The sequence below is a fragment of the Metarhizium brunneum genome, chromosome 2, assembly GCF_013426205.1.
Source record: "Metarhizium brunneum chromosome 2, complete sequence".
NCBI lineage: Eukaryota > Fungi > Ascomycota > Sordariomycetes > Hypocreales > Clavicipitaceae > Metarhizium > Metarhizium brunneum.
This window is the reverse complement of record NC_089423.1, coordinates 1,900,948-1,927,666: the sequence shown is the minus strand read 5'-3', so window position 1 is coordinate 1,927,666 and position 26,719 is coordinate 1,900,948. Positions and strand designations below refer to the sequence as shown.

The 26,719-nt window shown below is 52.2% G+C and overlaps 7 protein-coding genes across 7 annotated transcripts; 4 read left to right on the top strand and 3 right to left on the bottom strand.

The window, feature by feature from the left end:
• Window positions 1-521: 521 nt before the first annotated feature.
• On the top strand, window positions 522-2,246 carry gms1 (UDP-galactose transporter; the record flags this gene model as incomplete). Its single annotated transcript, XM_066130168.1, has 5 exons — window positions 522-620; window positions 718-747; window positions 842-1,150; window positions 1,225-1,911; window positions 1,971-2,246. The coding sequence occupies 5 exons, from the start codon at window positions 522-524 to the stop codon at window positions 2,244-2,246; spliced, it is 1,401 nt and encodes a 466-aa protein (XP_065986210.1).
• Window positions 2,247-2,814: 568 nt separating this feature from the next.
• On the bottom strand, window positions 2,815-4,403 carry G6M90_00g035340 (uncharacterized protein; the record flags this gene model as incomplete). Its single annotated transcript, XM_014691443.1, has 3 exons — window positions 2,815-2,841; window positions 2,900-4,153; window positions 4,338-4,403. 3 exons carry the CDS (start codon window positions 4,401-4,403, stop codon window positions 2,815-2,817), a joined length of 1,347 nt encoding a protein of 448 aa, XP_014546929.1.
• A 1,105-nt stretch (window positions 4,404-5,508) lies between these two features.
• On the top strand, window positions 5,509-8,477 carry DRP4C (Dynamin-related protein 4C; the record flags this gene model as incomplete). The annotated part of the gene is made up of 3 exons (XM_014691442.1): window positions 5,509-5,692; window positions 5,751-6,942; window positions 7,010-8,477. 3 exons carry the CDS (start codon window positions 5,509-5,511, stop codon window positions 8,475-8,477), a joined length of 2,844 nt encoding a protein of 947 aa, XP_014546928.1.
• A 4,599-nt stretch (window positions 8,478-13,076) lies between these two features.
• Window positions 13,077-13,415, bottom strand: G6M90_00g035320 (uncharacterized protein; the record flags this gene model as incomplete). The annotated part of the gene is made up of 1 exon (XM_066130167.1): window positions 13,077-13,415. The coding sequence occupies one exon, from the start codon at window positions 13,413-13,415 to the stop codon at window positions 13,077-13,079; it is 339 nt and encodes a 112-aa protein (XP_065986471.1).
• Window positions 13,416-22,155: 8,740 nt separating this feature from the next.
• G6M90_00g035310 (uncharacterized protein) lies at window positions 22,156-23,324 on the top strand (the record flags this gene model as incomplete). The annotated part of the gene is made up of 2 exons (XM_014691439.1): window positions 22,156-22,623; window positions 22,815-23,324. 2 exons carry the CDS (start codon window positions 22,156-22,158, stop codon window positions 23,322-23,324), a joined length of 978 nt encoding a protein of 325 aa, XP_014546925.1.
• Window positions 23,325-23,972: 648 nt separating this feature from the next.
• On the bottom strand, window positions 23,973-25,187 carry G6M90_00g035300 (uncharacterized protein; the record flags this gene model as incomplete). Its single annotated transcript, XM_014691438.1, has 1 exon — window positions 23,973-25,187. One exon carries the CDS (start codon window positions 25,185-25,187, stop codon window positions 23,973-23,975), a length of 1,215 nt encoding a protein of 404 aa, XP_014546924.1.
• Window positions 25,188-25,755: 568 nt separating this feature from the next.
• Window positions 25,756-26,562, top strand: MED7 (Mediator of RNA polymerase II transcription subunit 7; the record flags this gene model as incomplete). Its single annotated transcript, XM_014691437.1, has 2 exons — window positions 25,756-26,001; window positions 26,059-26,562. 2 exons carry the CDS (start codon window positions 25,756-25,758, stop codon window positions 26,560-26,562), a joined length of 750 nt encoding a protein of 249 aa, XP_014546923.1.
• Window positions 26,563-26,719: the final 157 nt, after the last annotated feature.

The following is a 26,719-nucleotide window of genomic DNA, read 5'->3' as shown; positions in this document are numbered from 1 at the left end:
AGATCCCAAACAAATCTACCTTCAGCCACTTTTCTCGGCCAAGACCAAACTGGTGGACAGCCTGGGCCACTTGCATCACTCGCATTCAAGTCGATCGCAGGGCACACTACTACCTACCTCTAAGTAGCACTGGGTACATTGCGCCGTGGCCCATTTCTGATCGCCGCCCTTGTCGTTTTCGGACTCGGTGCTCGTTCACCCACCACACCGTTCGTCAATCATTCGCTACCACTCGACACTTGTACTCTGTACTGACTCTCCTTCCCGACCGACAAGTGTCTGGTCAATACTTTTTTTATTTGTTTTATGTCAATACTGGCCACTCTCTTGCGTCTCGACATTCCTTTTTTGTCTCTTTTTTCTTTCCTTTTTTCTCAATCGCGACGAAAATTTGTTTCTCAGCGCCGCTCTCCGCTCCTTTTACCTCCGGCACAAGGCGCGCAGCTTGACCGTCGACTTCCTGTTACCCCTGCTCACCTGTTCCCTTCGCGTGATATCACCACCAGCGACGTGCTGCCATCATGGCAATTCTCGAGACCGCGGCCTCAAAGGCGGCTGGTCCTGCCACCTACCGGAGCACCAAAGGAAATGGATTCGCAAAGAACGTGTCTTTGATCTTTGTACGTTCTTCTGCTGCCGCCATGCCGTGGTACCTGGGCGCACGCGACCTGCACGAGGCGACCCTCGAGACGGTGCTTGAGCTAACTATCTACCTAGTTGACTTTCCAGAACTCGGCCCTGATACTGGTACGTTTAACGTTCGATCGAAGCGAAGCGATCCAGAACCGCCGTCGTCGTTGGCTGCTCGTGCCAAGCCTAGAATGACCTAACATGCTTGCAGGTGATGCATTACTCGAGAGTCATGCCTCCTGAAGGCGACCACCGGTATTTCACATCGACAGCTGTCTTTCTCAACGAGGTAATCAAGCTGGCCATATCTCTCACACTGGCTCTATACGAGACGTCCAAGACCCTGGCTCCGAGCACGCCAGCCACGGTCCTTTTTGAGCAGATTTACAATGGCGTATTCTCCAGTGATGGCTGGATGCTGGCCGTGCCCGCCGCTTTGTACACCTTCCAGAATTTGCTGCAGTACGTAGCTGTCGAAAATCTGGATCCAGTTCACTTCCAGGTCTTGTATCAAGTCAAGGTGCGTTGTCTATCAAATCACCATCCAACTTCAAACAATCAAAACCTGGCTTTCCATGCTGACAAACAGAGCAGATTCTCACAACAGCCATCTTCAGTGTTTTTCTTCTCCGCCGCCAACTGGGTTTCAAAGGATGGGCATCCCTCGTCATCCTCACTCTCGGTGTCTGCATCGTTTCTTTGCCATCCTCCGAAAAAACGACCAACTCACTCCTCCTGCACGGCGTCCCCGACCACTTCTTTCCTCGATCAAAACACGAAATTGGCCAAACTGTGGCTGGCGCTGATGTTCCCGAAGCAGCGCTGCATCTGAGCAGGCGGTCTGCCACCTACGAAGGCATCGCCAAGGATTTGCCTCCCGCGGACCCCATTATGAACTATTCTGTGGGCGTTACCGCAGCCCTCGTCTCTGCCGTTGTGTCCGGATTGGCAGGTGTTCACTTCGAGAAGCTGCTTAAAGAAAGCTCTACCAATGCCAGTGTCTGGATGCGAAACGTTCAATTAAGCTTCTACTCGCTCATTGCCGCCTTCTTGGGAGGCTGCATGTACCAAGATGGTGCTGGCATCCGAGAACATGGGTTCTTTGAGGGCTACAATGCCGTGGTTTGGGCAGCAATACTACTCCAGGCCGCCGGTGGGCTACTAGCCAGTCTCGTGATTCGCGATGCCGACAATATAGTAAAGAATTTTGCGACGAGCATCAGCATCGTAATCAGCTTCGTCGTCAGCGTGTGGATCTTTGACTTTGCCGTCACATTAACAGTGAGTTATTTTCCCGCCTAATTGAGCGCTCCATCTCAGCCTTGCAACTAACAAATCAGTTTCTTGCGGGCACTTCCCTTGTTCTCCTGGCAACATACATCTACAGCGTCCCAGAGCGTAGGCTCCACCGTCCTCCGGCCATGCGCATCGTTAGTTTCGAAAAGCCCGCCATCGAACAAACCGTCACGCCGTTGCAAACGCCTCGCACGGCAGATGTTCGCCGTTTGAACACTGACCCCTTAGAGGGCAGGGGGGTCGGCAAGACGACAAGTCGACCCAGTAGTCCTATGTTGCCTCGTGTGGCGAGCCGCACTCATGTCCATAAAGAAGTTTAGCACATTTTATTCAGTTTCTGTTTAATTCGCGGCAAGTATGGTATCCGGCGTCTGGGGGGAAAAGCATTGATTTAAAGCAGTGGGGATGGCTATATGAGCATTTGTGGATTGGCAAGGCTTTTTTGGGTAGGATTTTTGTAGACGGATTTAGAGGCTTGATACCATGCGACCAACCTGCTCTCAAGACCTGGCAGGGAACCGAAGCAAACGTTGATTTATATGGCTACCAGTGCCTTTAGCAACGGAAAACATTAGACTTATCAACACGTTTTCTCTCAAACTGCGTCAAGAAAAACAGTACAGGCTGAACGTTGATTTCTATTCCCTGCTAGATATCTACCTTTGTAGCAGGCGCGCACCTGACGCTCAGCTACCCCTGGTAGAAAGTCTCTGTCACAATTAACTAAAGCTTCAACGGGAAAATCGACCTTCCAGATGACGTTAATGTCGTTGATTTGCCCTTTACATCCCCAACATGATCTCACCCAGTTTAACTGCTCCCTAAGTATTACTCCACTGTTTACTCTCTCCGCCGAGAAAACAATATTTGGTTTTGATATCAAACGCCTCACATAATGACTTCATTTGCCACATCCTAAATGCACATGTCAACAGTCTACTCGAAAATTGTGGCTCGGGAAAAAGACTCTTACCCGCTTCAATTCTTTGTAGGGCAGACAAATGCAGTTCTGTATACGAACTTCATCCCCAACGACACAGTCCTTACCCAGGATAGTGATACTCTGAACCTTGACGCCGTTCTTGATAATGCTAGTCGAGTGGCTGCTCGCTGGTGTTGGTGTACCTTCTACACGGGCCCAGGCGCCTACTCTGCTGCCCCAGCCAATAATTGAGTATAAAATGCAAGCATCGTGCTTGACCTCGGAGTCCTCCAGGACCACACTCTCCTTGATGCGGGCTCCAGCGCCGACAATGACGCGGGGTCCAATGCTCACGTTGGGACCGAGCTTGGCAGTTGGGTGAACTTGTGCGGTGGGGTGTATGAAGACAGGAGGCAAAATTTTTGCACTAGGTTGGGTGAGTTCCTTGTTATCCGACTGCCATGCTTGCTGCAAATAGAGTGCGTTGGCGGGCACAGCAGATCCTGCCGTCTTGATCTGGCGCCAGAAATCCTGGGTTTCGTAGACAAAGAACTGCTTGCTGTCTGCCATGTCACTCAGGATATCTTGCTCGAGTCGAATTACTTCGTTCTTACGGCTGGATTCGTCATCGTCGTCGTCACCACCTGGTGGAAAATGATGCGATTCGAGATTATCCGAGGAAGGGTATGATACGAGACGAGAAGGTCGATCGAGGCGGCGCTTGATGGCCGATTTGATGGATGGGAAGATTGCCTCAGTGGAGAAGAGATATACACCACAGTTGATCAAATTGCTAATTTGGGACTCGGGCTTTTCGACGTAATGCAATACACGGCGAGTATGCGTGTCAGATACGATGCAACCAAAGTTGGTGGCGGCATCGTCGCTCACACGAGTACCGAGAATGACTGCCTCGGCATCCTTTTCCACATATAGCTTGAGCATCTCGGCCAGGGGAAACGAGCAGCACACGTCGGCGTTGAGAACAAATATTCGTTCTGGTTTGCCCTTGAGGATGGCATCGCGGAAGTGGTATAATCCGCCAGCGGTGCCAAGAGCCTGATATTCGCGCAGGTAGCGGATGGTGATGGAAGGGAACTCCTTGGCCGAGTCCTTGATGAAGTCGCGGAAAACAGATTCGTCGTAGTAGCCAATGATGTATACTTCTTGGATATGCTTGTTGGGCACGCGGGCAATGGAGGAAAGGCAGTGCCATATGATGGGGTGACCAGCGACTTCGAAGAGGGGCTTGGGGAGGTCGAGAGACAGAGGACGGAAGCGGGTGCCTCTTGACGGACCGCCGACCTTGGATCGTACATGTTAGCCGAATAACAATGGTGGTGTCAATTATGAATATGCTCAGTTTGTTTGTCGCCTCGATCGCAAGCTTGCCCGCAGGGAGCAGCATCAATTGTTCCCATTCCAAGGCCACACCTCCAGGGTCCTCGGACAAGCCAGAATATTATGCTGCCGTATTTGTTAAACTCACCAGAATGATGGCTTTGGTTGTGCCCTGGTCCTTGGACCGATGCGTCAAGGGGATCTGGAGAGACATTGCGGTGACGTTTGTTGGGAGTGGAAGTGGGGTGGTTCGATTGGAGACTCGTGATGGACGACGAGCAATATATCGCGAGCTATCCTCACGCAGGCGCCTGCCTTTCTTCGCACAATGCAGATCCAGCCTTAACTGCGTTATACACACGCAAAACAGGGAGGCTCTATGAGGGTCAGGAGATGATGCCTCGGTGGTCTGAATCAGCTTGATCAGACATGGAGTCGAAGCTCAGGCACAGCTGGGCAGGAATGGCGGGGGCGGATTGGCGTTGCCAGGGGGCGTCCAGCCGTCAGCCATGGAATGAATGCCGTCGCCGGTGGCCGAGATTATTTCTGCGGCACTCGCAGAGGCAAACCTGGTGCAAGTTGGACGACCCTGGTCCATTGCCAGTCGGAGTCGTTGCAGAGACCATAGCTCCAAGGATGTGCTTCAGATTACCTAGGTCAATTACGCGACGTGTGGTTCAACATTGAGGGCGCCCACAAACCCCAGCCCCCTGCTTTTTTCACCATCGCAACTCCAGCGACCATTAATTTTTGATAGTGTCACCTCGACGACAACGGCCGGACTACCACAAATGCTGCGAAAAGTATACGTAGTAGTGCACAATTGGTTTCTTGTAAAGAATTAAAAAGCCTTCTGTTAAAAATTTTGCCGTATTTATCATGGTACTGGGTCGCAGTGCTGGCCATCGCTCTCCTCGCACTATCACTTCTGATCTTGTTCAGGAGTCTGCCCAGAGCTCTGGTGGTCCAACGAAGCCAGCTGTTGCCACCTGTACAGCAGACCAGAACTCGTCTTCATATCCGCGTTGTCACCTCACTTTACACTCACTTTCACTGCGAGTTTGACTTCCTCCAATTGCACTGTTTGTCTGATTCAACCCTCCCATTTCTCTGTTTTCAATATACCCCGCCAGCCTGTTTGAATTTCTCTGTACCCAGCTACAATATTTTCCACTCCAAAGGTCTCCTTCTCTCTGACCTTTCCCCTCTAAGCCTCTTGTACAAGATCAGTGCGACGCTTATCCTGATCCCATTGAAGGGATTTGAGGATGATCTTCACATTCCCTTTCACAGATTCAGTCGCCATCAATTAACCCGACATGACAACTGCAACTCCGCGTCGTCACCGTGGAGGAGGGGGGAGCCGGCGTATCAAGCAGGACCCAGATACCTCCTTAACAGAGCCTTTCGCCCTGGACGACATCAACGATGTTGATGTGAGATCTTATGTTACGAACTACGGTCCCACCAACCACATAGCTCGCCAAGGCAGGTCTGATGCACGTAAGTCTTGGAAAACCTCACCTCTCCTATACTGATATCTGTACTGACATGATGACAGCTGCGCCTAGTGAGCGCAGCCTCGACACAGGACCAATGTTGCGAGAGATCAGGACTCGTCCTAATGCCACGAATGGCGTGTCTGTGGAAAGTCCAATCAGCAATCATGACGACAGTTTCTTTCACACCTCTTTCCAAGATATCGGAAAGAAGCTAAAGGCTTGCAACGACACCTTGGGCGAACTGCAGCAGCTGGGGGTGTCTCATGATGTCCAGTTGCCAGAGCTAGTCCTTGTTGGTGACCAGTCAGCCGGAAAATCGAGTCTCATGTCCGGTCTTGCGAATTTGGATCTGCCCAGGAGTGAGGGCACCTGCACGCGATGCCCACTTCACATTCGAGTTTCACGCAATAGCGACTGGTCTTGTCGTGTCTGGCTTCGAAAAGAGTACTCATTTCAGCCACCCACTGATCGACCTATTGTTGAGTCGGATGTGACAGACGAAGATCCATTCTTTCCATGGCGCAAGCAACCTGTTTCGGCGGTGCATGAGTTCAAGACCATGCAGGATAAGAGTCAAATTGAAGAGGTTTTGAGATGGGCCCAGATTGCCATTCTGAACGACGATAAGCACCATGGTCTGTTTATTCCAGGCTCTGGAGCCATCGCAGTTAACAGGCGTATTGAGGACGCTGCCGCAGAGACTGTCGCCAAGTTCTCGCCCAACGTTGTGGCTTTAGAGATCAAAGGGCCCGATCTGCCAGATCTGTCCTTTTATGACATGCCAGGTATTTTCCAGAATCCTGCGGATGCAAAGGATGATTACTTGGTAAATGTCGTGCGCAACTTGTCTAAAGCCTACATTCAACATCCTTCTGCCATTATTATTTGCTCCATGCCTATGAATAGTGACGCCGAGAACTCGTCTACTTTTGGCCTAACTCGAAAGCTGGGCGCAACCTCGCGAACTATCGGCGTTCTAACGAAAGCCGACTTACTGCCAGAAGCTGGAAACCACGACCAGTGGTTGGCTATCATGAAGGGCTGTACCCATCAGACAGGTCTAGGATACTTTATTACTTCACGCCCACAGGGCAAAGATCTCGATGAGCTGAAGAAGTGGGAAGAATTGGTGTTCGAGTCTCACTCTCTTGGGAACTGGCCATCGGAGTTTCATGGATTTTCCGAACGATGTGGCGTTGAGAAACTCAAGTCGTTCCTCTCTGAACGTTTGGGCGAAGAATTTGCCAAGAGGTAAGCCTCCAGAGGAGCAGTTGATGTCGAGAGGACACTGTTTGCAACAACGGCTAACCCGTTACAGCCTGCCCAATATTAAGCAGAAAGTCAAGCACCACTTGGACAAGATCACAAAGCAGCTCGCAAACCTTCCAGAACTTCCGGACAACGTGGAGCTGGAGATAAAGACGGGGCTAATGGCCTTTGCTGACTCGGCACGGCTCAAGTTGGAAGGGTTTATGAGCCACTTCAGCGTTCTGCCGCGCAATTTTCGCAACTGCCTGCTGGAGACAAAGCCCAAGTTCACTCTCAAAGACAAGTCTGATTTTCCCGTCCTCGAGATATCAGACGATGAATCAGATGCAGCATCCGTTGCAACAACTACTCCAACTGCCAAAAGGCGCACGGCGCCAACAAATATTACCCCTTCTAAGCGGCCTCGTCTGGAGACTCCCTTGCATGGGACCCCTTCCAACGGCCACGTAAAACCCGAGGAACAGCATGGACTTACTCTACGTGGGACTAGTATCATGGCTCCTCGCGCGACTATCCCCAAAAAAACAGTCTTGCCGGAACCATTTGCGGGGTTTACCAATGTTGGCCGTGGTTTCCGTACTCTGCGTCAAGTTCGCGAGGAGATTGAAGCAAAGACCAAGGCTGGCATGCCTGATCGCACATCTGATCAAGTTTATGAAGATCTGGTAGTTGAAGCAGTCCGACCGTGGAATGGACCCATGGATGCCTTTATCAAGCAGACAATGCGAGAACTTCAGTCGGAATTAGAATCTACCCTCAACAAAGCGTTGGAAGGGCTTAAAAAAAGGTTTATTTATCTGGAGGCCAAAAGGCACCTGCGGAGGTTCCTCGAGGAGCACCGCAAAGAAACAGAGCATGATCTTGCCCTCCTCTACCATGACGAAAAAGAACGCCTACTCACCTTCAACGACAAGACGTTCGAGCAATACAGGGATGATGAGTACATGGAGCTTACCCGTTTTCGCCACTTTATGCGTCTCAAGGCCGTTGGTCCAGACCCTGGGAACTACATTTCAAGCGACAAGCTCACTGAAGACAAACGAGTACAGGAAGCGAAGAGGCGAGATCAGGAGATGCTCAGGCTTGGTCGGGATCCATTTGCGCGAGAGTTGGAGGTCATTGCATACGTTAGGGGGTATTATCGCCTCGCGGCCTTGCGCTTCGCCGATGCCGTGTCCCAGCGCATCATTTGCCGTATGATTCCAGCTATTCGACGTCAACTGCCGCACTATTTGGAGGATAAGCTGGGTATTCGGGGTCCTGACGCCGCAAGTGTCTATGAGAGACTGATGGAGGAGGACGAGACAACCGCTGGCAGGCGGGAGACGTTGAAGTCTGAGAAGGATAAGTTTGTGAGGGCATTGGCCAGTATTGAGCTTCTCGAAAATGGTGCAGCAGCTGCCGCAAACATGTCAATGTCTAGCATGGCTGGCGTTAGCATGACAGAGACGGAGACAGCAACGCAGAGGGTCGAGCCCATGGAGTTGGATAGTCGCACTGAAGAAGATGAGGTGTAGCGTGCGAAATATTGAGCCTTGAACCGAAGTCTAAGATGTCCTGGTGGGGTGATGTCGCGTCGCATGGGCTGGTGAGAGAGATTGGCTGTATTCTATTTGGAACCGTCGTTGGATGTTTTTGCAATGTGGAAACAAAGTGTACATTTGACTGAGGGAATCGGTAGAGGGATGGATAATTATCGACTGTTTGTATTCGCAAGAAGGAATTGACGGGACGAAGAAGAGATTGCTGTTGGCAGCACAGAGGACTCAATGTACAGATAGATAGAGGCAAGCAAGCATGGAACCAATCGGCGAATTGGAACGCAAAAATGGATTCTGCTGCCTTCTTTCTCCCCCTTCCCGCCAAAGAAAAAGGAAGCTGCGCCACGAACAAATATGTAAACGTAGTTTGGACAACAAACACACTTCTCATCATCTCCACCAAAGAAAAACACACATGGCCCGCTTATAGTCAATAATCCTGCGGCTCGAGCATGAGCCAAAAAAGACGCATCGTGGCAGCAGGTATGGACAAGACTTATGGCGTGAATAGCTCCGACTCCAACCCGCTAAATATGTCCCCTGCAACGAGTTAAGGCAAGACGCGGTGGCGTCATGGGCCGGCTTCCGAAAAAGACATGGATATTTAGGCAAAACGCGAGACCCGGGGCGGCTGGTTTGGTTCTGGAGTGGCAAGTCCCGGCCACACGGGAGGTTCGGCGGCCGGAGGTTGGCATGGGCGCCAATCAGAGACGAGGAGCGGCGGATGACATGTCCGAATGGGGTAGGCAGGAGGCAGGCGGCAGGAGGCAGGCGGCAGGTTGTGAAGAAACAATGATGGAAATAGAGAAGCTGTCCGTGGAGGAGTGTGAAGGGGGGCGTGGAAGGGGGCTTGGTCACTCTGGAAGCAAGACTTGGGGGAACCGGCTCTGATCCAGCGCCCTCTTTTGGCTGGAGATTTGCAAATCCTCCCCAGCCACAGTGGTTAATGACTTGATATTCTCAAGTAGCCTCGGGTCTTCGGGGCAGGAATGCTACTTTACGTGTGTACCGCCTCGCGTTTCCTACTTGTTATGGGATATGGCCCGACTCCCTCATGCCAGCAGAATCGTTCTCTTTCTCCATTCCAACATGGCTGCCGAAGAGATGCCAGACAAGTAGAGAGCCAGATGACAACTCTCATGAGCGCCCAGGTAGCGGGAACCCAAAACAAGTCGACAAATCTCGTTCTGCGCTCGAGGACAGCCATGTGCGCCTGTATTTGCTGACAAAAAATGGTGCGGCGTTGGCCTCTGTGCTCCAAGGCGACGTTGGTCAAGCGAATGTCGGGTCACTGCTCCGGAAAGGTTCGACCAGAAGGACTGTGTCCTCCGTACTATTAGATTTGATTTGATACAACTTTCACGAAGTTGACGGGCATGTAAGTCTGTCTGTCCGCTTCGTGGACGCCAGCGTGGTAGTTGGCCGGATTATTACTTGCAGAGCTTGGGACATGTTGCCCGGTTTATCGGGAAGCATGCGCTGCAACGCCAAGCTGCCTTTTTGCTTATTACAGCAACTACCGAGTACATTCTAGACGACTAGAAGGCAGCTGCCGACACAAGGTTCATCACAATGTCTCACATTTCAAATCACCGGCAACCAGCCGCGTGACAATACTGCCAACAGAGTCATCTTTTTGCGACAACGGTTTGCTTTGGTTGCCTCTACTAGTGAATTAACCAACCTTTTTTTTTTTTTTTTTTTGTCTAGGCCAGGCCAGCATGAGGCTGTTCATGTCCAGGAGCAAGCCAACTTCTAGTTAAAACTACCAGCCCCTTTTGACAGTACGCTTATTTTCCACCACGGCAAAATAGCCAATTTTGCCTCATGTCTCCAGTCTCCATAACCCCATATATTGGTCGGGTGTGACTGTACGGAAATCCTCTTTCCTGACAAGTAGGACATGGAGGCTGTGGCTTGCATGAAGCCAGCTACATATCTCCGGTTGTGATCTTGCCCAATCCTCCGATAGGGAGACTAGCGGCTGGCAGGGAACCACCCGTGGACAAGCAAGTGTTTCTAAGGAAAAGATTGAGCTGGTGTCCCCGTGTTTTCGATACGCCTGGGTGGTAGAAAGGCAGGGTTCGGGCTTGGGTCCCCATGTATATCTACACGGGTGGTGACCTGGTCTGAATACTTGTTTTATCCTCAACACCCTATAAGTGCTCTCTTGAATGTTTCTTCCTCTCCCTCTTCTCCTACACCCTCCGGGATTCTTGTAAACTCATCTTTGTTTACGTCTTCTATGTGGAGACCAAGGGCCCGACACTAGAGGGAATTGTCCGGATTTTCGATGGTGATGAGGCGGTTGCGCATATTGACTTTGAACAGTTGTGCGTAGATAGGCTACACATACTGGCACATGGTTTGGGTGTTGCGTGTTTTTTTTTGTTCCCTTTTCCTTTTCCGTAACTCGGTGTTTGAGGTTTAAAGTTTGAGCTATATGTTCAATTGTGCAACTGCTGCATTACACAGCAACTCGCTCAACACTCATGCGAGTCTCTTCGCAAACACACCCGAGATACGAATGTATCAATGATGATCAACCTGTACGCATGGAGTGCTGACAACTTATCAATGGCTTTTGTACTCCGTCTTCGGCTCGCACCGTTTCTTTAGTTTCCCTGCCCCAGTGAGGGGCGGAAGCAAGGATCTTGCCGTGCCTCTGTCCAAGCTGCCGGGACGGCTCGCACTTAACCTCGCGTTCAACCAGTCATTGCTGCACCGGATTTTGGCTCGTACAGGCAAGGAGGACCACTTAAAGGGCAGAATTGGGGGGTTGGTCCGAAGGTTCGTTTGTGCTCATCAGGGATTGCCATCAAAGCCCTTCCGACTCAGCCACTACCAAGCCCGAGCCGGACAAAGAAAGGGGCCAAGGGGTACTCCGTACGGAGTATGGAGGTCGAGCTTGGTCAAAGAAAACAATGGTGCGCTTGCGTCCCTTGTTAGACGGCGTCCAGCGAGCCACGGCAATGACATGACCTTGTCATGGTCCATGGATAGATGTCGACAAGCCCTCAGCTGCTCCACTCCACTCGCAGCAAACCCGCAGCAACGTCTCCAACGCGTGAGCGTTGGCGAGCCGTAACGACCTTAATTACCTCAAGATTGAGTCGCGTCCAACGGCCGCAGTTGTGCATGATCAAGACATTCAACTGTCAGATTGGCACAAGATCTCTCCGGACTCCGAGCGGCACATCACCCACCAAGCTGAAGGCGCATATGTACGCGGTACCATCATCCGGTGCCTGCCAGAGAAGTCGACAGAAAGCCGGCTATAGGCCCGATAAGCGAGGAGAGGCACCACGCACACACCGTTGCCCACACACGCACACAGGAACGGACAACAATCCCCGCGGCTTTTCAGAGTTGAGGGCAACGGGCGTCCAACTGGGGTCGGGGGCCCTCCTCATGTTGTTGTCTAGGGCATCGCTCGATCCACTAGAAACCAAGGAAGCGGCATCTCCGATGGTCTATATTACAGGCTTTTCCTCCCACTGAATTCTTTTTTGCAGCTCTATTACGGACTAGCTACACCTCTGAACGGCTCATGGCTGGCAGGCCAATGGTTGTCTGCTCTTGGCCACACTACTCCGTCCTGGAGCCTGCTTGGGTAAACACACGCGTATAGACCACTCATCAGTCCACAAATTCATCCCTGAGTTAGCTGCTGGGAATCAGGACATGATGTTGCTTAGATCTTTTGCATGGGCGAAGCTCACTTGGCAACAAAAGGATTTGACAAAAGTATCGAGACAATTAAACCGCAGCACTACAGGCAGGTCACGCGGCATAACCCTGTGGCCATGGTTGACAATAGATAGGTATCTAATAGCTAATGAAGAAGAAGTTTCTCAATGCGGGCTGCCTTTTCAAAGTGCTTGCCCTTGGTCAAAACCAGACCGCCCCAACGCCAAAAGCCCCCACGGTACACACAATGAAAACGCTGGCTCTAATAGCTTTTTTTGGTCTGTAGCTTCTCCTTCCAGCTGTTGACGTGATCTCCCATGCCATCCATAACGGAACGAATTAAACACCAGACGAAATTACTAGTCTGAATCTGAATATCCTAATGCTTCTATCCACGCCTTAAGCAAAGGCCGGTGCGGACCATGGCAAGCCCCGCGCGACTTGCTCTATTCTCCGACAAACTGCATTTCTGCTGCGCTTTTTCTTCTTCTTGTTCTTCTTTTTCTTCGTCTTCTTCTTCTTCTTCTTCTTCCTCCTCCTCTGCCCTTGTGTCGCCTTCTGTCCTTCTTGTCTCAAAAAAAAAAGTCGTGGTGTTTCCGACTTGTCTTGTTTGGTTGGGTGTCATGTCGCCCGTCTTTCTATTTCGTCATATTACTTGGAGCCAATCCATCGTTTTTGTTCTGCAGAAAGCCCCCCTCTCGCCCCTGGCTTCGTTACTGAACACACACGTCGATTAGCCACAGTTCTTTGTTTCTCTCTGCCCCCAACTCGTCGGGAAGGAGCCCCTCGGGGAGGTCAATGGTTGACACCAGTCACGGTCCCATTTGCTGCTTGTACCCTTGGAGGGCTGGATTGGCGGCGCTCTCAATTGGAAGGAAGGGTCTCTCATACCTGACCAAGCGACTGTAGCCTGTGTTCATGCTCCTCGCGCATTCGGTAGATTTGGTTAAGCACATCTTGCATCTCTCCGCATGTCCGTTCTATCGTTGCACTTCGATTTCCCTCTCTTTGCCAGCGTTGTACATCCCGATACATTTTGTCGTATCGACGCTGCTTCTTCTCCATATCGTGGCAAAGCTTACACACTTCCCGTTCTACCTTGGTCTCGTACACAAGCTTGAGCCCACAAGTCTCCCCCATTCGGTATTCCTTGTTGCACTGCTGGCGGAAATGTCCCCAGCGCCAGTAACCGCAACTCCAGCGTGTTTGATCGAAGTAGCACATGGTCGAAGCATCAGCCAGCGGCACACGGCGGGCCAAGGTGAGAGGGGAGAAAACTGGTAGAGCTAGCAAAACGCCGTCAGCGTGGGAACCGGGTGATGGAGACCACTTTTGGCTCGAACGTGGCCGCGAATCGGGACCTATTCTGCCTCCTTCTGTCCTAGCCAAGGAGTTGCTTCATTGGTTTGTTCTCCTGGCCGTGCCTTGATCTACATAGAAAGGCCGAAATACGTGAAAGGACTACTCACCAAGCACTTTTAGCCTCGGCGGCGTACTTATCAACACAGCTCAGCCCACACAAACACAGACCCCCTTGTCAATTTACTTGTCCGGTCCTTTCAAGCGCGTGTCCTGTTCGGCTTCGGTCTCTGGTTCCTCGGTTCACAGCAGTTCAATCCGTAAACAGAGGAGGTCGTGTTTGTCGACGCTGATATCGTTGAGTAGGTTTATCAATTGAAGTCGTCTTTGAAGGGGATACACGTGCTAACTTATACTTATTCGACGACAGCCGTTCATCACGTTGCCATCCGCCCTATCTTCGTTCATGCCACGCTCTATAACTCGACAACAGTGGGACTGTTCCGTAGCCAACAAGTACCTTTTACGCACGCCAGCCAACGACGTCGTCACCATCGTGTTGCTTCCTGCGGGATAAAGAGGCCTTGATACGTAGATTGGGTATCCTTACCTACTGCCCCATACACTGCACCCAGCATCATGCACAGCATACACGCCCCTAGGGCATCTACGCCCCTCCATTGTCAACCCCCCCTGACGGCAAGGGGAGCAACAAGTTCTGGATGGAGGAGGGAGGGGTTGTCCACGAGAGAAGGTCGACTTTCTATTTTCACGAGTCCCTCTCTTGGCCTCAGGCGGTCCAGACAGCCCAGAGGACACCCCGAGTGCCCAATGAACTATGGTCTTCCTCCTGTCAAGCTGCCCCAGTTTGAAAGAGTGGGCGTGTTCAGCTTCTACGGTACGACGGGCTCTCTAAGTGCCACGTTGATCAGGCCTCAAACAAGGCCCCTAAGTCTTTCGAGTACAAAAGCAGAAAACTCTTGCTCCCCCCCACTGAGACCCGGAGCAATATCCATAGCCCGGGCCCTCCGAGAGCCAGGTTGGACGTCACAAGGGCCTCAGGGTCTCATTTTTCTCGGTTTGGACTCTGCGATCAAGTCAATGTGAATTCTAATTACCAATGCCATCCGGGGCTCATGTTGTGGAACGTATTTCATGATTGGGCATTGACTTCTCTTTCTTCTTGCTCTTGGGCCCTGACCATATCTGACTGCAGAACGACATTCACTGGCGTTGGATGTACAATGCATGGCCCACCCTTGGTCATGACATTGCTTGGAATTCTAGGTGTTCTTTGCCGCTGCGGGTTTTGCTTAGGCTTCTGCCTCGTCGGCCGCAACTATGGCGACCGGATCTGCGGCCGTGTGGAGTTTGTGGTTCGTCCCGAAGACGAACAAGTGTCAACAACCAGGCAATGCCTGGTCCTGTCGAACACTAGTTCAGATGCCAAATTTCGGTGTACAGCAGGGATGTGATTCGATCGTCTTGCCCCCTAACAAACCTTCCATTTGGCTCGGACTCCACGAATGCCGTTGCAGATTCCACAACGGCCATATCGCCCGGCCTCAGGTCCCCTCGTCTCATACTCGTCGTACAATTTCTTTCATCTCTCCCATTGCCAGTTTCTCATTTTGACAGGTATGTTTCATGTGCTCAATTGTTTGCTAGACGATGATACAAAGAATTGGATCAGCACATTGCTGAAGAGAAGGGACTCGCGGCACAGGGTTGCTAATCAACTTCAAGTACCAAGTACTCATTCCCGCTGTTACCCAGCTACATTCACAACTTGTCAGATCCTTGACAGTGTTTGGAAACGCCGAGACGGGACGTCTTCTCAACAAGAAATTCGTCGTTCTCAAGCTTTCAAGTAATATATAAAGGCTTTGGTTGTACTAGAACGTTCTTCTTTGACGTGCATACTGGTCGGCAGTCAATGTTGGTCACCACATAAGCCACTTCTGCGGCACAGTTCATGGGGCCTGGTCACAGCAGTCTCTGCGTCTTCCGTTCTGCTTGTCAAGAACACGTCTCGAGGGCCGCGGATGTCTTTCTTTCTCGCCAAGCCACCAGTGACGACCATTACTACGGAGCAAAAGAACCAGGCTGGGTGTGAACGAGGGAGAGGGGGCGGGGACATGTCAAAATTTGGCGTCGATGGCGCATCCAAAAGGTGAGTCTCCTCACAGGGTACTGAGTACTTCGTATCCTTATTGATGGTCACAAGAGAGAGGGAGGAGGGGTGGCGATTGCGAAGAAGAAACGTCCTTCCAACGTGGCAGGGTTCGTCTGGCGCCGGAAGGATGTCCCAGAAACCGCATTGCATTCAGGTTTAAACAGCTGACAAGCCATGATGATAGTGTTTACCTATTGAGGCCAAGTTTCTGCTATCATTGTATACTTTGTGTTGCCACTCTGGCCTAGCGTGTCTCATTCTTCTGTCAGGCCATACGAAAGTGTCTCCGATTTCGATACCTGGAAGTTAAATTGCCATTGTGGTGACAAGCTCGTGCATCAAGGGTGTCAATTGTCACACCGGTTGAAAAATAAATCCACAATTATCACTAGGGAGTGTGTCGACTCCCGCAGCCGGGGCTTGGATGGCTAATGATCACGAAAGGGCCACGGTTGAGCAAATGGGTGACATTGGGTCCCTCTATAACCAGGGGCAGAAACTTTTCCGTGTGGAGTGGTCGGCATTGTCAAGGGATCAGAGATAATGTGGCACGATTCAGAGCAACAAATGGGAAGGGAGCTTGCCATGCCCTGAATTTCGGCGTTGCTGGCCACTCCATGGCTGTACAAACAAGGCCAAAGCTCTCTCGGTCAATGCTATGATGTTCGGTTGAAACGTTCAGTCTAGCGGGTAAAGGGAGCTTACAGCGCCGGACACACATGTCAAGCACATTCAGTGAGAGGGACCGCCAAACTCAGAGTCTGGGCCTGCTTGTCTTCGAATCTCAGACATACGACGGAGTCAGGAGCCCTTCTCGAAGCGCCACAGTGACAGTGCTGAACGCCTGAAATTCAAAAGAAGCCCACGCTGAGGTCACAAAGTGGATCATGGTACTGGCTATTACGAGAGTTCAGAAGCGAAGCCTCGTGCTATTGCAGCTCTGCGCGGGATCGAAGACCAAATACCAAGGAGAATGGCGGTCGCGTCCGCCGGAATGTTGGCAGCTTGGGTGAATGGCCTACATTTCTTTTTGGTTTTGGCGCCTTGGAGGCGAGTCGGCAGCGCTCCTAATTCGGACGATATTAGGCTTCTTGAGCTGCGGCACTCTATCTCTTGCGTTTCATCACACAGACGCGGGTCTGGCACTCGTTGAAATCAGGCCCAGTTCCATGTCAGCACAAGTGGCATGGCACGCACCGCAGCCGCGGCAAAAATGCCCGGTGGAAGAAATCTCAGGACTGTTCACGTCGAGCAATCGTTGAGCTGGGGGCTGCTGGATTCGTACGGTGTGGTGGTGCAGCCATGCTACCGGCGTAGCCCCCGGTTGTGATCTTGGCGTCCTGCTGCCCACGGTGGCCCAGCACGAAACAACACCTGGTCCAGGCAGGCTGCGAGCTGTGAGTGCTTGACCAGAGCCGCGCCAAGTAGATGGCGTCAACCGGCAAGCAGCGACACATGATGCACAATCAAGTGATGAATGCAAGTCTCTGGGGCTGCAATGGCGGCCAACAAGGACGTCTCGGCGACACCAGGACGGTGGTGGAGAGGGTGAGCTTTGAAGGTTGAACGTCTGGGCTGAGCCGGCTGGCTTGGGCGTCCTGGCAGGCCGATTGCTATTCGAGACTAAGTGGTTCTCGCAAGGGCCGTTTCATGTAACAACAAAAGCTGGTCCCGCCGGCCCGTCCCGTTTGATCGAGATTCTAGGTAAGGATCAACGGGCCCTGGCTAAATTAGCTGTCTGGTCGTCTTGGTCTCGTCGCGGTCTTGATAGTTGTCAGGAGACGACGATGTGAAGCTCTGCCCACGTATCACGGCCATGGGCCCAAGGCGAACAGGCGTGTGGTGCTCGGTAGGTATGCATGTACTCTGATAGAATTGCGGAATGCAGTTGGCGTGTTTTGGGGTTGCACAAGACTTGATTAACCGACTGCCCAGCTGTGATGAAGCCCATGCCCGCAACGACTGAAGCCACCCACACCAACGCCCACGCCCACGCCAACGCCAACGCCAACGCCAACCAAACGCCATCTCAACGCCAGCAGCCGTCGACCCTTGACCCCGGACCAAAAGACGCCACATCGCTCATCGGGTCGTGGCTGGTTGCATACCCGCCTCAGCTTGCCCCAGGCTCGCCATACGTCGTTGGCCCTTCATGCCGAGTCCATTCCCACACCTCACCTCCGGCACACCCTCCCTACCAACCTTGCCTGCTTGCCTGCTTGCCTGCCTACCAACCTGCCACACCTTGGCTTGACAACGGCATCAACCACTGTGGATCTATGCATCAGATCTTGAGGCTTAAAGATTCGCCAGAAGTCAAGGGCCTCTGGACAGGACGGACCGAGTATCAAAACACGAGACGCAGTGTACCGAGGCGGCAACCATTGACCACGGCACACATATGCCTACCCATTCATCCAACGACGCAAGCAAAAAAAAAAAAAAACACTCTCTCAGCCTGCATCGGCCAATCGGAAGCTTTACGTACGAGACTCAAATGCCGCCATTGGATAACATATATTGCAGTTGACGTGCAGCCGGAATACACGCAGTGGCCAGTGAGACATGTCGAAGATTTGGATTTACTCCAATCAGAATATCGACTACGGACGCTGAGTTCCATCCAACGGCTCCCGATGTCATCTGGTTTTTTTTTTCCAAGACTCCTCGGCGCAATACAACGAAATGCTTGGAATCGATGACTGGCTATTGCCCATGCTATCCGTTTACAAAGTCAGTCCATTCAACCGAGCTCGGCGCTCGCCACTTGGTTTTATAATTCAAATCAACTTGGTCCCGTCCCGGAACCGTCCCGGCTATACTCATGTCTGGGACTGCCCGTCTCGTCACCAGCAATACCTGGAATACGGTAAACAAGTCTCAATAGTACTAGGAGGGGGGGTTCCGAATTTTACGATGCAGATGATGTCCTTACAGCCAGTGGCTTCTACAGCCACATTTTTGAACCGGAATGAAGGTAACAATACTACTACGTACTCATTGCTATTCCCACGGCATCTTTGCGACCAATTGGGCGAGCCTGTCGGTCACCTTCGGAAACAACAATAATATGGCTGGCAAGCACACACACAGCGCTCAGATGTCCTGCCTCGTGCAACGTTGATCCTAGACATTGTGTCTAGCAGGTAGCACCACTACTTAACGGCATCACAAGATGAAAAGGCGGGGAAGTAAGGCGTGCGCTAGGGAATATTGAACCAGAACCAGAACCAAAAACAGCACGGTGCTTCAATTTCCAAATGCAGCCTGCTGTAGGAAGTTTTTAACATCCTTGTAACAAGAATCACGGCCATGATCACTAGTCTGGAAATCTCTAGGGCTTGTTATTGTTAGCCTTGTCTCGGTATATCAATATGATGCGTCGGGGCATCTTTGGGTGGTTTAGGCAAGCTTGGCAGGCATACCGTCATTCAGCAATATTGCCCGGCACGCGCATCGAGGAAACCCTGCAGATGAGGAACAAGGCTAGACATGTCTAGACACAAGGCATGGCTGTTTCTATGTATGTTACAGGTATGGAGAAGAGGCGCCAACTCCCCACAGGCTGCAACAGTGATGCATAGCCGGAAAGGGTGCTGTGTCTAACCAGCCTCCTAAGTTGTGGAGCATGAACTTGGCTTGGCTGAGGAGGAGGAGGAGGAGCAGCATCCTCTGCCTGCAAAAATGGCCCTGCCTGCCTACGTTGATGTCCACAGGGTAAGATATGCGCCGTATTGGTACAGGCTGTGAACCCCAGTGCTGTGCATATAACGCTGTGGAGATGACCTATGGATGCAGAATGAAACAAAGGCGCTACATATGGCATATCAGGTGTGTATTTTGTCCCATATTGAGTCATGAATGCCAACTTCGAAACAAGTTTTGACTTTTTGGTCCCCCAAGTAGCGGATGAACGTGCCCAGAAAGTAGGAGGCAGCCACGTCAAGTCCTTAACAGTTGGTCACAGCCCCTACGAAATGCAATTTTGGCCGCATAAAGGGACTGAGATTGGGCTGAGCCTCAACGCATCTTTCTGGCTCAACTTCAGGCACGTATGCGGGGAGTTTGTCGTGACACGGCGGTCACTGGATTGGCCGCAGTAGTTGCTGCATTTTTGCCAGGTTCGAGGCGCATTGTAGTTGGTATCAGGCGAAATATGACGCTGGAGCTCGATGAAAACAGGAAGAAGAAGGGCAAGTTAATCAAGCATGAGGCCCTTTGGGCCCAGGCAAAAGATGAAGGTCGTCTGGACGAACAGATGGCAAACGGGAGCAAGACTACGGAGAAGTTCCCAAGGCTTGCAGCCATCTAGGAAGTGCCAAAGCTGGCCACAGTCTCAAGATGCAGGAACATAGACTGCGTAGGACTTATGCAGTTCACGGAAGCTCTAGAAATTCAAAACCAGAAACACACGGGCGGAGCTTGACAAATTGAATCCAAATGCGGCTCTAGGGTAGGTTATTGGTAAGAGGACCTCACGGCCATGGTATCGAAGATGAGTTAACGCGATGAGAATGTCAACAAGAGGCAATATTCTGTCTGCTTCAAGCCTCACATGGATGAAAAAAATATCTTGTATTATCTCCCTCTATATTTTTCAGCGGCTGAGATAACAATGGGTTTGATAGACACTGGCTGTGGGGACGAGCTGATGGTGATGGTGATGGTGGTGTGATTATCACCGCTTTATGAAGGCAGCCACCATGAAGGCATGTGCCGGGAACAGTTGCGGTACCCATTATGGTGACAAGCCCAATCCCAGTCTATTCGGTATGGTATTTGTTGAGCAAGTTCCGTTGTGCTTGCAACTTGCAGTGATAAATCATAGGCTAATGGCATTGGCAGGCAAACACGAGGCTTGAATGCCTCGTTCCCATAGTCACAGACCTGCCACTACACTTAAACGAAGAATTTACAAAAATATGATAGATATGGCTCTCGGCACGGAGACGCGCCTGACAACGGTCTTGTAGCTGCATACGGAATAAGCCCGTGTTAGGAGTTCTCGTAGCTGACTGGGCTGTGAAGTGAAGCCTTGACTTTGGTGCGTATTACTTGACATGTGCGAGAGCTAGGTCAGGCAACATTGAACAGCACGCACCAACATATCAGAGAATTGCCGCCTGAATCTACGTATCAACAACACCGGGTTGAAGCAAAGATGCTCGGCACCAAGAATTCACATTATGAGAAGTGACACAGCATCCATATTGAACCAGACACTTTGACACAAGACGCTTGCGTGCACTCGCTCCGCCTGCGCCTCAGCCCGAGGACCCAGCCTTAGCATCAGCCTCAATCACAACAACAACATCATCGCGGCGCGTACCTGGCCCACCTCACCTCGATCGAGGGACAGGGGCGCTTGGCTGGAGTTGTTGCGATAATCTCGTGTGCAAAACAGCGTATAACTTCCCGAGGCGAGGAGCACTCCGTACGACCACCAAACGCCGAGCAGCACCGGGTACTTACATAAGTACACATACGCTGTCTGGTACTTCCCGCTCGCGCCAGGCGCTTCAACGTCAAGACTCAAGAGGGGCAAGAGCCAGCCCATCACGCCTTCTGTTTCAAAACTCGGCCATCTATCGCGACCAGTCGACCTCGACCTGACCCCAGACCCAACCTGCAACTGCAACTGCAACCGCAACTGCAACTGCAACTACTCTCCAGTCTACTCCATCACAATTGGCGCCCGCCCGCATTTCAACCAGGAGTGTTGCGTCTCGAAGCGCCGCCATAGATCGTCAACATCCATCACGGCCGGATTAGTTTGTTTCCGCAGTGAGAGCTAGCCTCATCTGCCCCCTTGGCTGCATCGACGCTCGCCTGACGTGGCCGGCCGACCGATTCACAGCCAGCGAGCCGGGGAACCTGGACAGACCCGGCACCAGCTGCCAGACAAAGCTATGTGATGACATGGGAATGAACAACTTCCTGGTCACCATCTGGTCTCGTTCCTACCTCGTCGTATCATACCGAGTACGGAACAGTCCGTGGCGATAGAAAACATCCTGGTTTCGCCTTGGATCCCTCGGCCCCCGACCTGCTCAAGGAGCCCTTCACGAGACCTTGGGCCTCCAAGTCTTGCCAACTTCCCCCGTTTTGGCCTCGCCGCCTTTTCATCGTGGGTCATCCTGGTACTCCTCTGTCCTCTGCCCACGCGTTTTGGCTAGGTGACTGAAGCAATTGAGGCAAGACCAGATTTGTGACCTGCGTCTTCGGGCAGATCCCCCACTCTGACAATACCTTGGGACACCAAACACTCACCAGTTTTGACGCAGCCGTGTGCCAGCTGTCGCCACGTCCCGTGGTTGGGATCGAAACAATCTGTCCTACCGTTGGTTCTATCAGGATACCTTGAGAGCCTGCGTACCTGACGTCAGGACCGTCCTCATAGGGAAGAGACCACCGAGTACTTTTATCCATCATCCGGTCCTTCGGCCTCTTACACGCACAGTCCGCCTTTCGGTTCCTCTTCCTGGCAGCATGCATCCACTAAACCCCGCTGTTGATGACGGCCAGCTCATCCATGACATGCGGTTTAACCTAGCCTCGTTACCGCATTCTCCAGCCTCGCTATTACCCGAGGGTGTCTGGCTAGAAGATGTACCAGGCACTCCACTTTGTGCTTCGAGTGATGAGGTGGCAAGCCATTCAACGCTGGACGCTACTGGTGCCCAACCTCATCGGCCTCCTTATGTTGATTCGTGTTCGAGACCAGAAGCCGAGACGGACAATGGCTGTGTCGTATGCCCCGTTGACCGTACCAACGAAACTGATGACCATGTCGACAATGAGGACCAGACTGATGGCTGTCACCGCAATACCCCTGACCGATCTAGCATGGTAACTATGTTGTTGCGGAGCTCGGCTCCTCTCGAGCGCCTTCCCAACGAAGTGCTACTTCATATCCTGGGGTTCTTGGATGTTAGTGATTTGCTGGCAACATCTAGGGTAAGTTGATTGTTGCCTCCATTTGCCGAAAAAAGTGCTTCGTGATGTATATCCGTTTTCTTACTATTCTTCTACAACTTCTATTTTGACAGTGTCCGGGCAGATCAGTTTAGAATTGTATCTAGAAGTGATCGTGTTCCTATTTCCGCTACCGACGTTCCTCGCTCTGACTAATTAACGTGTAATTATAGACTAGTCATCTCCTTAGAAGTTTGTCCTTGGCTCCTATTCTTCATCACTACCGGCTTCGACGCACTCGACAAGTCTTGCCCCCATTACTTTCATCTCCTACTCGACCTACAGTGGCGGAACTCATTTCTCGTTCCATCTTTCTGACGCATACCTCCGTTGTATCTCGCCGTTTGGCCTGGTCACTCGTCTCTATTCGCCTGTCCAGAAGACTCGCGGCTCGTCCGTCTGCCGAGGCTCTTGTTCAGCGATGTGTGCTCCCAAAGGAGTGCGTACCTGGTATGTCGTCGGTTCTTATTGCGCCAGCATTGGTGGCGAAAAGGAAGGCGGTTGAAAAGGAAAAAGTCAAGGACGAACTCCGACGTTGGATTGCGGCAAAATGGAAGGGCGAAGTAAGAGAACGAGAGGAGGAGCTGAGACGATGGCATGAGAGTAGAGGAGTTGGCCGAGTTTGGAAATTGACCAAATTCTGGGAACGTGTAAGCCGGGGAGACCATCGCCCACTTTGTTGAGAATTTTACGACTCCGGCTAATCGGGATCTTCTTTTTCGGACTATTGAGGACATGTTGCAAGTGCTTGGCGTTTTGGTGAAGGATATGAGTGCTTTTGTATAACGACTGTACGAAACCTGAGATTTTATTTTATTCACATAGCAAGCGGGATCTTGCACTTTGCTTGCTGTCTGCTAGATAGTATTCTATTCCAGTTGACGGAACATGGCTTGATAAATTTATCGAAAAAATATTCTGAAGTTCCTCTAACTGTCGTTTCCATTGCACAAAACAAAGAACTATCTATGTCTTGATATGTGGCTAAGTATCATTGGCAGGAGGACGTGTATCTAGGACGTGTTTTTATAACCCTGTAGCCAATGTCTGCTACACCAACATCAGAGCAGTTGAATCAACACATCATCAATCCATGGAGTATCACAAAGAATTTGAGTCGGGAGACGAAACTTCTGCCAGAAACAAGCCATTGATCTCGACTGCCTAGTTTTTCGGTAGAACATGTCACTCGCCCAGCCGATGCCGATTCCAAACCAAACTCCTGTCCAATTGTACAAGTATGTAATACGCATAGCCCCTAATGTACAATGGCCAACCGGTCCTCGTAATGCCAGCCAAGTCCTCAACCAGAATACAAACCTGCATGCGCCTCATGTGCGGAACCGGAACCCATCCCAGTCATCCTCCTCTTCATCATCATCGTCGTCGTCGTCGTCGCCATCCTCTTCATCCCCAGAAACTCTTTCCTCAGCACCATTTTGATCTACTGCTGCTGCAGCCAAGGATGCCCCCTCGACAGGAGGAGCAGTTCCTAGACTTTGGCTCTCTCTTCTCTTCTTCAAAATCTGGTTCCTTCTCTCCTTGAGACTCTTGACCCGGGCTTCGAGTTCCTTCATCTCCGCGAATTCATCTTCCAGCGCGCGGGTGGCCTCTTCCTTCTCGTCCTCAATGTCCACGTCTGCTTGAGCCTTGCGGTCTGCGTCTGCGGCCTCTTTGGCGGCTACCTCCTCCGTTGTCATGGCCGGCGCGGAGATGACTGCCCCTTGGTCGTAGGGCGCCTCCGCCGCAGCGATGTCCGCCTCGAAGGCGGCCCATTCCGACTCATCGACTTGCTGGGCCGCTGAGCCCGTCTTGTCTGCTGCGGAGGCTGCTGCTGACGCTGCGGTAGGTGCTGGACCCGTGACGTTGGCGGCCGAGGCATTGCGATGCAACGGCGTCACGGGGCCCGTCTGAGACTGGAGGGCAAAGTATCCCCCTGATGCGGAGGCCGAAGACGCCGAGCCACCTTCTCTATGAGCGGGTGTTGCCGGCCGCGACGGGATCTGGAGTTCAACGCCCTGCGAGGGCGTGGTGGAGAGTCTGCGGATCAGGTTGGGCGGCGTTTTTGTGCTCTCTTTGCTGTTGTTGCTACCGGCGCTGTATACTTGGTCTGGCGTACTGGTGCTTCCGCTCTTGGCTGCGTGTTCCTGAGCAGCGGCGGCGGCGGCAGCAGGGGTGCCGTTGAAAGCTATGCCCGTGAGAGGCGCGATATCAGGCTTGCTACGCTTGACAGGGACGGCGTCTTCCATTTCCCTGTCCTGCTCCTGCTCGTCGACGGGCTCAAGTTTCCGCTTGTGAATGGGGACGGCATCATTTGGGGCTGGCTCCGGCATTGGACTTGTTGAGGTTGTCTGGGTGACCTTTTTCTGCTGTACTCTGTGCTTGTGGCCCTGGCTGAGCAGATGGCCGTCCCATAATGATTCGGCCTTGACTTGTTCTCTGCAGAGGGTACATAACAGCTTTCCGGCGGCTGAGTAGGCAGCATGAGGGTGATCTATTCTCCGCGAGGCCTTTTGCTGGCGCAGGAGAGACCTCGCGTCGGCCATGGCGGCGGCGAGATGTGTCGTGTGATGGGTTTGACGATGGAGTAGGTTAGGGATGGAGGTTGCATGTGGGGAGGGGGAGCTGCGGCAATGCAGTAATGTGGTGATGCAGAGTCTTTTTGCAGCTGGGCGCTGCGTTCAATTGGCCATTGCGGGCAATGTGCATGTGAGGAATTGCAGTGGAAAGGCGCAGCCAGCGGTGTGAGACGTCAAGTGATGGTGAAAGGTTGGTCAGACGATGATGATTGACGAGTCTGGTTTGAGCACTGGCACCAGACCAGACGTCAGGATTCAGCTGCTTCAACATGAATGTCTGGTCAAGTTGCATGGGCGCCTGGAACGGCTTCGGCGCCCACCAGCTGCAACTGGAGCTGTCAAGCTTTGGCTCTTTAGCGGTCGAAACGTCCACTAAACTATTGACCTATTGAATGTAATAAGCGACATTGATTGAATGTCTGGTTGTTTACCCCGGCCTTTACCCGGCGCAACATGTAACAGCAACATCGAAGGCTGCACCTCAACTCCCATTCGACCATGGCGAGATATTCCACCTCGCAAGACGCACTCAGCAATGGCCGAACAGGAACCGCACTCGCTCGCGTCCACATTTCCCAACCCGCCTCCCTTCTGGAAAGACTTCACACCGGACAGAGTAGCGCGGATCGACGAGCTACGGAGCGCATTTGCCGGAGGCGCCAGCGACCATGCCTCCTCGCCCGTTGTCCGCATCCCCGGCTTGCCAGAAGAATTGACGAACCTACAACCGCCCCCAGAGCCATCGGACGGACGGTGGCGAGTCTTTGGCGACCAGTACATGGTACGGTAGATGCCACCTCCTCATGCTCCTCCTGGCACTAACTGGTCCTCCATGTAGCTGGACGATAAACTGCCCACCCTCGAAGAACAAGGCATCACCAACCTGCCCACCACAGGCCTCTCCGACTCCAAGGACGCAAAGCACTACGACCGCGCATTCGAACTCAAGAAGCTCGTCAAGTCTCTGCTCCTCAACTTCCTCGAGCTCGCCGGCACGCTGTCGCGAAACCCCGCCCACGCAGAAGCCAAGATTCAGGATCTGCGGACGCTGTTTATCAACATCCACCACATCCTCAACGAGTACCGGCCCCATCAGGCGCGAGAGTCGGCCATCGCCATGATGCAGGACCACCTGGACAAGACGCGCAGCGAGACCGACGCCATAAGAATGCAGGTCGAGAAGGCAAAGAGCGTCCTGGAGGGCCTGGGGAAACTTGGCCAGGGAGACGTGGAGCTTGCTGGGGAAGAGGGTGCCGGCGAGGCGGGGGATGAGACGGAAACCATGAGGATTAGGAGGGAGATGGACTTGTGGGCCGCTGCGGATGCCGAGTTTGCACTGTGAGGGTTTGCTTTTTTTGTTTGCGTGAAATTCTGGTTGAGCATCAGCATGGCGTTTCGGGGTACCCATGATGCCGCGGCATCTTTTTTGCATTGACGGCCCGGGAGGTGTATTTTCTTTAGAACAACATAGTTCCCGTTCAAACCATTTCAGCCATTGC